The sequence below is a fragment of the Ambystoma mexicanum genome, chromosome 2q (genome assembly GCF_040938575.1).
Source record: "Ambystoma mexicanum isolate Mex_15411 chromosome 2q, UKY_AmexF1_1, whole genome shotgun sequence".
In the NCBI taxonomy this organism is placed as follows: Eukaryota; Metazoa; Chordata; class Amphibia; order Caudata; family Ambystomatidae; genus Ambystoma; species Ambystoma mexicanum.
Window position 1 is genome coordinate 1,492,209,174 of NC_090924.1, and position 14,287 is coordinate 1,492,223,460.

The following is a 14,287-nucleotide window of genomic DNA, read 5'->3' on the forward strand; positions in this document are numbered from 1 at the left end:
TGAATACTCACAAGGCGTAGTGGGTTTGGTTGTCCCTTCCCCTTCTGTATTTTCTGTATTTAATGGCACTGCTACCCCATGTCCCCTCCCTGCTGCCCTGTGGGCGCTTTGAAACAGAATGTATTTCCTGTTTAAGCGCCTAACAAGCAAACAATAAATAAATAAATAAAATGCGTCTATGGCCGACATCAGGGAATCAAAAATGGTACATTCTCTTAATCCAGAGACACTGAATCCATGAAAGTTGATTTATATCGACATTAGCCAATGCAATACTGCACTCATTGCGACAGGCAACGTCACCGGCTGGAGAAATAGGTGGCGCTATGAAACATCCTGCAAATCCCTCCGGAAAAAAAACCTTCATCTAACATCTATGTTCAAGAGCATCGCACTTTCAATGCCAAACTAAAAAGTGAACACAATTACTATTTGGGCTAAAAAAACATATTAAAGGTTAATGTCAACTTCAAATACAATATGTATTTTGAATTCACAATGTTTTCTATAAAATGTATACATGCAGTAAAAAGAAACAGTTCATATGTACAGACCCGTACAGCATACTTAAAAAAGATAAAACATTTAATTTGCAGGTTTTTCAGTCACTAATTAATTGACATCGTTAAAATTGCATATTTAACATATCGTCCACTGACTGCTTATGGCCAAATATATCTGATTGTAATCATTATCACATTGCCATCCAAAAAGACTGTCCAGCAACTGTTCTCAATTGTCTGCAAGAGTCTGACTTGCTCAAGTTGACTTTTGGCAGATCTCATAAGGCAGCCCATCTCCCCCTGGCTCGGTGCGCTCTGACACAGCGGTGCTTGAATGGGGTAAATAACAAAATAAAGAAATCATACTGCCTCTATGCCAACTGGGGCTATTGCTGCTGATTTGCTCAAGACGTTGCTGTTCATTCGCTATTTCCTCATATTCTGTCTTTATATTCACACGGCAGTGGAGGATGAAGCCTTTACAACATAGTGGCATAGCCCGTTGGTACTGCAATCTGTTTTCTATAACTATGCTGAGTCATGGTATTTCTGACTGAACCCTTTTTGACATTCAGAGCACTGGTAAGGTTTTCTTTTTTGTTCTTTTTTTCTTTGTTTATGACTCGCAAGTCTTTACAAAATTATTAAAACATATACAGAAAATACATCAAATTTACCACCAGTACATTTTTCAATCGTAAATAAATGCATAGTAAGTATTTCTTGGTCTATCTTTTTAGTTCTCCACCCTTACTGTTTTTGGGGCCACATTATTTCCTAGGTGATAATTTCACAGATTTTTAACACACGTCCCACCGCAGATGTTAATGTGGCACTACAGCCTGACGTTATTCTATCTCAAAAAAATTCTGAGATTAGATTTCCTTCATCTCGCACAAAACTCCTGAAATGTGCTAGGCGTAGATTCCAAGTCCCTTCACAATCCATACGCAGGTGTCTGAGTGTTTGTTTTGCTGGATTAATACGGACGTTGCATAACTGTTTCGCTCTGTCCCCTTGCTTACGTCTTTCCAGTACTTCTCCACAGTGGACCAGGTTTGGCCTCATCCTTAAACCGTTATAACATAATGAACTGTCTGGGAATTTCATAAGGGAGCTTGAAAGGCAACCTAGCTTTTCTCGCCCCGTAAAAAGGGGTTTACAGGAGAGCACATTCTCACTTTCTCAGTTGTTCTTATCGTAATGAGGTCCATAGACTCTAACTTCTTCTTAATTTTCAAAGGATTGGAAATAAGAGTCTCTATGTCAAGGTCGTCAATGGAAAGGGACTCTCTTACCTTACTCGCCAATCACAACAGAATGGTAGATTCCGAATGTGACATATGGCACCTAATGTCACTATCGAAAGTGACCTCTTTTCCAACAATAATCTCCTGATATAGGGAGATTAGCTTCCAGCTCACCATGCACTCCAAAGATTTTAAGCCGAGCTCAAATCTAAGACTCCAGCCAGGCGTGCAGGCTGGGAGACCTAGTGCCCTCTTCTATAGCCGACCTTCAAATGCTTCCCAGTTAATAGACCAGAGCCGCGGTCTGGCCGCAAATCTGTAAAGAATTACTGGAACCACTTTTGGCAAATAATATCTGACCAACGGAGAGATTGAGAACTTGCAGAATTTCTGATTTAGTTTTAGCATTTGCGCTGCACTATTTTTGCTGCGACTTCGGCCTCAACTTTGTAAAGGGCTGGAGAGGCATGGATATTATATTCCAAGTATTTAGCCACCTCCACTTTTTGGATCTTATGCCCATTTAGTTCCCAGTTTGAGTATTTAACTTTTTTTGTGGATATTTGATTTAGCAGGATTTATAGAGAGCTTATTAGTTTCCTCATAGTCACTTAATTTAGTCAACAGATGCTGTAGCCCAATTGGCTGCCTGTCTAGCAACACTATGTCATCTGCATAGGCCAGCCAAATGATCTTTCGCCCGTTCAACACAGGGCTGGCCAATGCAGATGGCTCCAGAGAGATACCCAAGTCCGCCAGGAAGAGGTTAAAGAAAAGGGGGGCTCCTAAGCACCCTTGCCTGACCCTGCTTTTTACCTCTATGGTTTCCAAAAGGTGCCCCAGCTCATCCAGGAGAGCTCCTAGGTTCGTCTCTCTGTGCAGCTCTACCAGCATTGCTAGAAGTGTTTCTGGCAAGCCCCACTGTCTCAGTTTATTCCAGAGCAGGGACGAAGGCGTTTGATAGATCAACCCATGCTCCAAATAGGGGCAGTGATCTATCTCCTTCTGCCTCCTCACTTACTAAATTTAGTATAAGGCCATTTAATGCTGGTGCCATGCCTTTCCGAAAACCTGTTTGGAAACGGGGCAAGATGCATGATCTTCTAGCCACTGTGTTATCTCATCTAACAAGAGCTTCATGAAGATCTTACTTTCTATGTCGAGCAGGGCTATAGGACGATAATTAGCTCGACGATCTCTGGTCTTGAGGAATGGTATAACCAGTGCAGTTTTCCAAGATACTGGGACTAGACGTCTCTTGAGGATCTCATTAAATAAGCTGAATATAAGATGTGACCACATTTCCGGCTCTTTTTTGAGTATTTGATTTGTCAGGCCGTTAGGGCCTGCTGCTCTTGAAGCCAATGACTTAATAATGATCTCCTGTATAGCCCTCTCATTAAAGTTCAGTTGCCAAGATGTATATGGCTTTACTGCAAACTGGGAACCACTAGTGTTTCTAAAACCTTCTGTTAGATGCTCCACCCACCCTTTCTCAGGGACTAAATTACACAAAGAACTACCGGTTCCACCCTCAAATTGATTAATTAGTGCCCATAGGTTTTTTGTGTTCCCTTCTCTGAGCAGATTAAGCACCTGCTCCCCGTCGTTCTGTAATCGGGAAGCCTTTTGAAGGGACGAACACGATCTATAATTGGTCTTTTCTCTGCTAGTTTCTGCTCTATAAACCTCTGGTGAGAGCCCTCCCATCTTAATTCCCTGCAAGGCTTTTCTGTGCTCTCTTTTCCTTCTCTGCGTTTCTACGCCAAATGCATGGTTGTGTTTTTGTTTAACCAACCCTGCTGGCTCATTAGGAGCAGATATGGCCCAAAGTATTGTTATAATGCTATTAAATGACTCCATTGCCTATGTGCCTTTTATGTGCTTCTACTTTCTCTCCCATTCATGTCTTTAGCCTCTTAACCCTCTTAACTGCGTATTAGTGCTCAAATCACTAAGCTCACATTGCTAATTCACCAATATCCTGTTGCTCCTCATTCTTCGTTGTACCCTTGGCATACTGATCACATCACTTGAACTGCCTCACGCCCTTGATCTTAACCACAACACTTCACACAACACTACTACCACCACCAAGCCTCTTAAGCATAACATTCTGCCCTTGGCCTGCCATATCGATTACAACATGCCACTGAATTACAAGTTACCCACTAGCAGGACCGCCTCACCCCTCGCAGCTCCACACATACCGAATACTCTGCTGTCCACCGCTCTTCAAGGTACCAATCCCTATCTGAACTCCCCAGCCTTCTGGATAGAGCATTTTGCATCCAAACCCACACCTAACCAACCTTGTGCGCTACATACTAGAAACTCTAGACTTAGGTCCCGATTCCTTCGCGCACCCGACCAATCGCGCAATTCCCGCCTGTCCTCCAAAGTATCACCACCACTAGCTGCCCCCATACCCATTGGCAGCAAACAGACTTCTAAAGAAACTATGATCAATGGAGCCTTTATCAACGCCAGATCTCTCCCATCACACGCTCTTGACATTGCAGATCTCACCGCACAAAACCTTGATTTTCTCGCCATTACAGAGACCTGGCTACATGCAGCCTCTGGCCCATTACTATCCCCAGCCATCTCCAGTGGATACTCTATCCTCAGATGTGACCGCAATTCGAACCTTTCTAAAGGGGGTGGAGTTGCCTTCATTCACAAAGACTCTATCAACATGAGAATCATCCCCTTCAGCTGAATTACTATCGGTTAAAATCACCATCTCTCACACAAGCACCGCTACACTGCACCTCACATACAGGCCCCCAGGTCCCATCACTACATTTGCCGATGACATTACTTCCATCTTAGTAGACAAAACTAAACCAAATTCCCAAATCATCCTACTAGGCGACTTCAACCTAGGCCTCCTTGACCCCAATGACTACATTGCCTTGGACATTGCTAGTACTCTCACCAACCTCGGCCTCTCACATCGTATTTGCGAACCTACCCACAACAAGGGACGAACATTAGATTGGATAGCCGATCTAAACTGTAACATCAAGATAACATCGAACCTGCCTTGTGTGTGGGCTGATCACCACATCATTACCTTCAACATCCTAGCTAACGACCCCTACATCAAACAGGACATTGCGCCTGCAATCCCTACTAGGAACAAAAAGGACATGACTAGGGATAAATTGCTACCTATTATCCTGCCCATCCTAAGCACTGCTTCAATGACATGCTCAGACCCTACCATCCTGGTTGACACTTTCAACTGCACCATGATTAAAGTTATAAACTCTATTGCCCCCATAAAATCTAGGAAACCTAAACAGTATGCCCACCTTAACTCATGGTTCACCCCACAATTAAGAGTACTACGCAAGGAAAAATGCAACACCGAAGCTCGCTGGAAAAGTCTCCCGTGCAAAGCTAACAAAGACAGCCTCACGATAGCTACCCTTAATTACAAGGAGGCTATCCTCCAGGCCAAAAAGGAAACCTACAATACACGTATAGCACAAGCGGAATCCAACACCAAGCAGCTCTTTACAATCTTAAAGAGCTTGAGTCCCGATCTTCTTCCCCTTCTGACAGCTTCAGTAAAGACAGTACTTGGTGTGCCAGCCTACAAAAAAGCTCTCCTTGATAAGAAATCTTCTCTCCAGCTGAAAATTAACGACAAACAAAATGGCCTATTGACCAACTCACAAACCAACCCTCTCCTTTACAAACTTCAGTCATCTACAGGTACATGTACACCATTCAGCTTCTCACCACTTACCATACCAGAGGTGATACCTGTCCTGCCCCTATCATCAAGGAATCTGCACATGATCTAACTCCCTTCATCACTGCGTTTATTAACTCATCCTTTAACTCCGGCACAGTCCTTGACAACCTCAAAGACGCCTGGGTATTCCCTCTTCTAAAGAAACCCACGCTGGATGCAAGTATACCTACCATCTATAGGCCCATCAACACCATCCCTTTTCTACTTAAAATACTAGACCTTGCAGCTTATCTGCAGATTCAGAACTACCTAGAATCAAACCGACTCCTTAGCATTAGACAATCAGGCTTTCGGCCAAAGCATGGAACGGAAACGGCTTTCATCGACCTTAAAACACAAATTGAGGACCTAAAAGACAATGGTAAATTGGCATTATTCCTACTCCTCGACCTATCGGCGGCTTTTGATTTGGTAGACCACCAAATCCTTTTCCATCACCTTAAAACGGCCGCCCACTTCTCAGACAAAGCCACTACTTGGATCAGATCCTTCTAGAACAACAGGTCAATGAGGGTCTTCTCCCCTTCTGCTTCTTCCGACTCATCACCAGTATTATGTGGGGTGCCACAAGGTTCCTGTGTTTTGCCCACACTCTACAATGTGTTCACAAAACCTCTTTTTGATATACTTGACTATCTGGGTGTCACCTATACCAACTACGCCGATGACGCCCAGATACTCATCCCTATCACGGGAGACCACGCTGTGGACACTAAAGCGTTAAATGATGTTTATCAAGTCATCCAGGCTTGGATGGCCCAACATGAGCGCTGTCTTAATGAAGACAAGACAGAGCTCCTCATTTTAGGCTCCCAATACCAACTCAACAGAATAGATCCATCGTTCGGAGCTTTCAACATCGATGGTAACACCATCAAGGTCTCCAAAGACACCAAAACATTAGGAATCTACCTCGATTCCACACTTTCATTCAATAGACAAACAAATGCTGTCATCTCAGCATCCGCCTACACATGCAAGCTCATCACTGCTTGCCGTCCCTTCCTCTGCACCGCCAACTGCACCACCCTTGCGAGAACACTGGTCATGTCCAAACTTGATTACTGTAACGCACTTTACCTAAGGACAAGCCACCGCAATTTTAACAAACTTCAGGTTATTCAAAATAATGCCATCAGGGCAGCCTTAAACCTCCCGAGATCCTCGCACATCTCTAACATCAGGAGAAGCATACACTGGCTATCAGTCACACAATGAATTTCCCTTAAAACGCTTGCCCTCACACACAAATGTTTGAGCAATCAGGCCCCCTTCTACTTAGCCAATTGCTTTACTCATCACACCTCTACTCGACCATTGAGATCGGCCCAAGCTTACTGTTTCAATATACCTAGATACAAATTGCTGAAAGCAGGCGGGACAAGCTTCCCAGTCCTTGCTGATAAACTCAGGAACTCACTTCCTATTTCTCTGAGGTCCGAACCGTCTGCCTCTTCATTTAAACGTAAAATCAAGTTATGGCTTATTACCCAAGAAGCCTAATTATCTATTACCTACCTGCCTGCATGATACTGTGACTTCTTATAAGCCTCTATGCAAACCTGTTTGTATAGACTTCCACCATCTATTGATGTGTAACACTATCACTGTAACCTGAGATATGTGCCCAGATGTAAATTTGGTAAATCTTTTGTTGTGTGTGTACCATGACTGTTACCCAAGATATGCGCCCAGATGCCTTCGGGCCAGGTGCGCTTTACAAATAAAATACAAATACAAAGGAATTTAGTAAATGTTTGCGGGAGGCATTTTTTTTCCCAAATACTTATTGGGATCTCTTTCAACTGTATGTTTAGGTTTGCACCTTCAAACTTTTGTTTTACCAGCCTAATGATCCCTTTTTTCCCATTCAGCAACTGCTTATTTGCACTTTGGGAAGAGCTGGATAGATCAGGGAAGAATAGTTCTAGCCTACTGTGATCACTCCCTCCATCATGCTTTACTACCATAGTGGACGGCAACGTATGCAGATTTTGTGAGCCAAAAATGTAGTCCAAGCTTGAGGAGGAGTCCCCTCTATGCAACGTTGTGGAGGCCCCCACATCTCCTTCTGAGCTATCACTTACCATCTTACATTCCCAGTGTTCCATAAAATCCACCCACATCCTCCCATTTTTTTACTTGTTCGAAGTGGAATGTTTTTTTGGGCCCTTTTTTGACTGCAAGCCATCTGTGTTTAGGTCGCCAGCCAAGATGATATTACCGCTCGCTGGGCCTACTTTGATCAATTCCAACACTGAGTCCAGAAGTTCAAGGAAAAAGTGTACTTTTGAGCAGGCGTGGTTCCAGTAGATGTTAATTATCACCCATACTGAGGCTATACTATCCTGGATCAAATGGGCTCTACAGGCCCGGATACCAAAGGTGTATTTGAAAATAGGAACTATGTTTTTGAAGGGTTGGTAAGGTTTTATGACTGCCTGTCCTCCCTGTTATCTTAGACCGTCCTTCCGACTGAATGTTTTTGGCCATTCTGTGCACTGATAAAGTTTTTCTTCTGTGTTTAGTCTCATGTTTAGTCAGAACCCCTTTCACACGGAAGCTGTTCTGATACTCAGAGCACTTAGAAGTTTTCTCAGCTGGCTGTTTGCCTAATATTTGTTCCGATCCTCTTCAATACTGATACTGTTCTGACGTTCAGAGCACTGGTGTTCTCTCCAGTATGTTTTCTCTCATGTACAGTCAGTTGGCATTTCGAAATAAATCTTTTCAGACATTCTGAACACTGATGAGGTTTTTCTCCAGTGTGTATTCTTATATGTAGATTCAGATGGTCTTTCTTGCTAAATCTCTTTTGACATTCTGAACACTGATGAGGTTTTTCTCCAGTGTGTTTTCTCTCATGTACAGTCAGTTGGCATTTCAAAATAAATCTTTTGGGACATTCTGAGCACTGGTGAGTTTTTTCACCAGTGTGACTTCTCTCATGCCCAGTCAGATGGCTTTTTTGACTAAATCCTTTCTTACATTCTGAGCATTTATAAGGTTTTTCTCCAGTGTGGCTTCTCTCATGTATAGTCAGTTGGCTTTTCCAAATGAATCTTTTCGGACATTCTGAGCACTGATGAGGTTTTTCTCCACTGTGTTTTCTCTCATGTTCAGTTCGAATGTGTTTTCTTTTATGATTATTTAGAACACTTTTATTACTGAATCTATTCGGACACTCTGAGCACTGATATGGTTTTTCATCAGTGTGTTTTCTCTCGTGTATAGTCAGATTGCGTATCTGACTGAATATTTTTGGACATTCTGAGCACTCATAAGGTTTTTCTCCAGTGTGTGTTCTTATATGTTTAGTTAGATCACTTTTATTACTGAATCTTTTCTGACATTCTGAGCACTGATAAGGTTTTTCTCCAGTGTGTTTTCTCTCATGCTCAGTCAGACTGATTTTGTGACTGAATCCTTTCAGACATTCTGAGCATTGATAAGGTTTTTCTCCAGTGTGTTTTCTCTCATGTACAGTCAGATTGCTTTTTTGACTAAATCCTTTCTGACATTCTGAGCATTTATAAGGTTTTTCTCCAGTGTGTATTCTCTCATGTTCAGTCAGGTAGCTTTTCTGACTGAATTCTTTTTGACATTCTGAGCATTTATAAGGTTGCACTCCAGTGTGTTTTCTCTCATGTAGAGTTAAACTGCCTTTCTTACTGAATCGCTTTTGACATTCTGAGCACTGATAAGGTTTTTCTCCAGTGTGTTTTCTCTCATGCTTAGTCAGACTGCTTTTGTGACTGAATCCTTGTAGACATTCTGAGCATTTATACGGTTTTTCTCCAGTGTGTTTTCTCTCATGTACAGTCAGATTACTTTTTTGACTGAATCCTTTCTGACATACTGAGCATTTATAAGGTTTTTCTCCAGTATGTATCCTCTCATGTTCAGTCAGGTAGCTTTTCTGACTGAATCCTTTTTGACATTCTGAGCATTTATAAGGTTGTTCTCCAGTGTGTCTTCCCTCATGTTGAGTTAAACTGCCTTTCTTACTGAATCGCTTTTGACATTCAGGACACTGATAAGGTTTTTCTCCAGTGTGTGTTCTTATATGTTTAGTTAGATCACTTTTATTACTGAATCTTTTCTGACATTCTGAGCACTGATAAGGTTTTTCTCCAGTGTGTGTTCTTTTATGTTTAGTTAGATCACTTTTATTCCTGAATCCTTTCGGACATTCTGAGCATTTATAAGGTTTTTCTCGAGTGTGTTTTCTCTCATGTATAGTCGGTTGGCTTTTCCAAATGAATCTATTTGGATATTCTGAGCACTGGTCAGGTTTTTCTCCAGTGTGTTGTTGCTCCTGTTGCCTTAGAATCTCTTTCTGAATGAATCTCTTTTGACATTCAGGACACTGATAAGGTTTTTCTCCAGTGTCTGTTCTTTCATTTTGAGATAGACGTCTTTCATGAATGAACTGTTTGTCACATTCAGGACACTGATATAATTGTTCTTGGAGGTGAGTCTCTCCAGATTGGGTATTGTCGAGCAAAAATGCCATGACATGAATTTTTCAATTTCAAAGCCAGGATATTTGGAAAATGTTCACTGTAAACCTCTCAGAGGAACCTTGATTTTACTTATCACATATTCTTTCTATGGGTTTATATGAGTGCACCCCATATGGACAATCTACACCGTGCAGCTCTAGTTTCTTGAACACCACAGTTCAAAATTATGATAACGTCTATCACATGCTTTCTCTAGTGTCAATCAGACTCATTTTATGACCAAAGGTTTTCTAGCCGTCGCCACACTGACAGGCAAATGTATCACAGTTTAGTAGGTTTAACCTATATGCAATGATGGGAACACAACACATTCCACCTGTGTCTTCTCCGATATAGAATCAGAACAAACCTGGAAGTAACACTTTTCACATTTGCATTGAGTTCATATGTGGTTGCTCTGTCCTCTTTGATGGTTTGTTCTGTTATAGAAAGTACTTGCAAAGGTCCTGTGGTCATGGATTCCACTCATAGCCCTTACACATGGTGAGGCTTACTGGAATGAAGCAACTTTCAGACTCAGAGCTCTGGGACACCTCCAGTGTTCTTCCTTGTAAACCTTTTCAGGGTCTTCATTTCTCAGGTAATCTCCCTGAATTGCTGTTTTGCTTTTTCTCTTCATAGTTCAGCCATCTGTGGAGTTAAAGCAACAGGTTATGTATATGCCAGTTAAACAGCACATAGCAATTATATTCACACTCTATTTCAGTGGCAAATGTAATATTCTGAACATTGATGTCGGGACTCCGAGTAGGAGTTGCTTTTCTGAGAGGAATGGTGGCACTGCGTGGACAGAGATCTTCAAGGCCAGTAATAATCCACATATCACTTTTCTAACAGAGCTTCATACATCATTCCTCTTACTTTTGAGCATTGTAAAAACAGGCGTTTTATTATTACCCAATTAAGTGGCACTCAGACAGGTGTAAAATGAAATGCTGAATGAGGACTGCAGGGATCTGAACCTGGTTGGCTATAGTTGGACAATGTCTGAAATGAGCACTTAACTTGATGAGCTATCTTACCAGTGGAGAACACAAAGTGGAAGGCATAGCTAAAGATTTATTTAAATGGGACAAATGAAGGAACGGGCAAAGTAGTTACACCTTATCTTTAAAACTGTACATTAACGCCCCGAAAGAACTCAGCCACAACGGGTCAATTCATATTTAAGTGTCAAGGGCTAAACTAACATGTGTGACTTGACTTTGTAACATTTTTACAAACCTTTTCTTTTAAATAAATGTCATGAAATACAGTTAACTCATTTTGCTCTGACTACACAACAGACAGGCATATTTTGCCTAAAATGTTTTTGATGAGATTCTGTCACCTGGTGTGAAAGAGATTTATCAGAACAACCCGCAGTCTAGTCATACAGTGCTTAAACACGCATGAATGAAAGTGCTTTTGACCAAACCTGCAGTCTAGTCATACGGTGCTTAAACAAGTCATAAAGTGATTAAACACATATGGATGCAAGTGCTTTGGACCAAGAAAGTTATGAATAGAAGCAGAAATCTAGTGTAACATCCGAAATAGTGAGATTTGTAGCCATTTATTTGGAGCCAATAGGCCCCTTTCAGTCCTAGGTACCATAAGACAGAGGCAGGGAGGAGACATATTCACGCCACTAAATGACCTAACATACATGCTTTAGAAATGTGAATTAAGGGTCATTGCCAGATATGTGTACTTTATTAATCATTTTAATTTATTATTTTAACATTTGTGTAGCGCCCAGACCCACAGGTATCAGGGCGCTTGTACAGAGTAGTAACAGAGTAGAAGCTGTACAGGTCATTGCGTTAGTAAGAGGTAGTACAGGCAAAGTAGGAGACAGTTCATACTTAAAGAGTTAGTCATACTTATTGAATAATCAAGCTTTCAAGAGTCGCTTGAATGCTAGGTAGCAGGGCTCATTTCTTAATTGTGGAGGTCAGGTGTTCCACAGGGTGGGGCTGTGGTGCTGAAATGAGACCTTTTGGCTCTGGCTAGTTTAAAGCGTGGAACAGCAGAGCAGAGTGAGCGAAGGTGAGCTGGTCAGAGGAGCAGAGTGAATGACAGTACGCTTTCTTTGTGATGCAATGGTCGAAGTATATGGGGGCTTCATGGTAGATGTAATGGTGCGCTATAGTCAAGGTTTTGAAGTCAATCCATGCTTTTATTGGTAGCCAATGGACTTCTCATTGAGTTGCAGAAATTTGGTCCGATTTGCAGAGGCCCAGAGCTGCCCGGAGGGCTTTGTTTTGCAGCAGCGGTAGCTTAGCTAGATTGGACGTTTGGACGTGGATGTGCCCTTGAGTAGGGCATTACAATAGTCTAGTTTGCTCAGGATAATGGCTCTGGCAAGCGTGAGGCAGTTGTTGGGGCTCAGGAATCGTCTGCTTCATGAGGTAAGTTTGGCGGTGTGGGAGGTTGAGGATGCTAGAGCATTGACATGCCTCGTCATGGTTAATTCCGCCTCAAGGTAGACCTACATGGTTTTGGCATGTTTGAGGACAGGAATGGTAGAGCCGTCAATGGTGAAGGAGGCATAAGAGGGGTCAAGGGCTTTGAGGTGAGCAGGTGAGCCTACAATGAGTAACTCTGTCTTCTCATCATTGAGGCAAAGGTTATGGGTAGCCATCCAAGACTGAATGATGCAGAAGACTTTGTTATTGTTGTTCGAGTCATTAGTGTAGTTGCTGGAGAGGGGGAAGAGAATTTGCATGTCTTCTGCAAAGTTGGTGTAGGTGATGCCTAAGGTGTCAAGTATATGAAAGAGGGGTTTAGTCTAGATGTTGTAGAGAGTCGGGGAAAGGCAAGAGCCTTGTGGGACACCAAGAGGGACAGGAGTGGGGTCGGCTGAGTGGTTGTCAATGAAGAATCTGCAGGTACGGTCAGTTAGGAAGGATTTGATCCATCGGACTGCCTCGGGTGATAAGTGGAAGATCCCGGAAAGGTTTTTACAGAGTAGGTCGTGGTCCCTGAGATCAAATGCAGTGGAGAGGTCTAGGAAGTGTAGATGGCAGCATTACCAGCATCTCTAATGCTGTCAGGTTTTCTAGATCGATAAGGGCCGTTTCAGTACTTGCTGGCATTGTAAATAAGCCATGCAGTCTAGGATTTTGAGCAGGAAGGGTAATGTGGTAATGGGCCTGTAGTTGGTAGGTACTGTCGGGTTCAGGGAGTTTTATTTTTAGTAAGGGGGTGACCCAGGCTGATTTAATAGTAGTGGGTATTTTGTATGAATTGCATAAGGAGTTAACACGTTCTGCAATGATGGGGGTAAGGCTGGGGCGCAGAGCTTTATGCTGTTGGCAGGGCAGGTATCACCTTTGCAATTGGAGGGTTTGAGGGCCTGGATGGTATTCAGAATAGACTTTGGGATACAGGTTGAAAGGAGACACTAGGGACTGGCTCTGGAGGGGAGTTGTGGGGTCTAGGTTTCGGCAGCATTATGATGGACCGGTCCATAGGTTTGGCAGTAAGTAGGGCTTTCTTGGTTTGTAAAATGATGCCCCACACATTGTCAGGCTGAACTAGGGAGGTTTGTGCACAAAGGTTTTCAAATTCACGCAAGATTGTGAGAGTTCCTTGGAGTTGGAGCTTGGCGCACTCATTTTGTTGTCATAGAAGGCAGCTTTAGACACAAGAATAGCAGCCTTGTAGGTCTTGGAAGTGGTGGCGAGTATGGAGGTATTCTTGGGGGTCGGGTGTTTCTTGTGTAGATGCCCAATGGTGGCGCAGAACTAGTTCCTCTGTGAACCAGATGTTAGTGGGTTTGAGAAGTTTGTTTTTGAAGGGAGCATGTTGATCTAGCATGACTAGGAGGCTAGAGTGGTAGTGGCTGGCGAGGGCAGTGGGGCTCTTGCATTTGGGAGGCCGTGTTGCAATGTGAGTGACCAAGGTGGGTTTAAGAGCTTCATGAGTGAGTTTACGAGTGCTTCTCGCTAGGATTTGGATGGGTGGTAGTTGGGTGTTGTTGTTCGTGGGGTTCGAGTGATGTAGTTTAAATTCAATCAGATGGTGATCGGACCTTGGGACTGGGCTGATGAGGGATATGTTGATGGTCGAGTTGGTTGTAAGTATCCAGTCAAGGGTGCGTCCTTTCATGTGGGTAGGGGCAGAGAGAAGTGGTGAGAAGTTCAAGTCGTCGAGGGCTTGGACCACACTGGTAGCTTTCTGATCAGTGGGGTCATTGAAACCCAGATTGAAGTCACCTAAGATTATGCATTCGGTGGCTGGTTTGAGGAAGGG

At 42.9% G+C, this 14,287-nt stretch overlaps 1 protein-coding gene across 1 annotated transcript in view; it reads right to left on the reverse strand.

The window, feature by feature from the left end:
* Positions 1-463: 463 nt before the first annotated feature.
* Positions 464-14,287, reverse strand: part of LOC138568916 (zinc finger protein 271-like) — a 326,607-nt gene continuing 312,783 nt past the window's right edge. Inside the window, exons 3-4 of the mRNA XM_069646696.1 lie at positions 12,526-12,787; positions 464-10,048 (exon numbers count right to left, since the gene is read on the reverse strand). Of these exons, the coding sequence (XP_069502797.1) occupies positions 8,119-10,048; positions 12,526-12,787 (2,192 nt within the window). The 3' untranslated portion in view covers positions 464-8,118. The remainder of the gene's footprint in view (positions 10,049-12,525; positions 12,788-14,287) is intronic.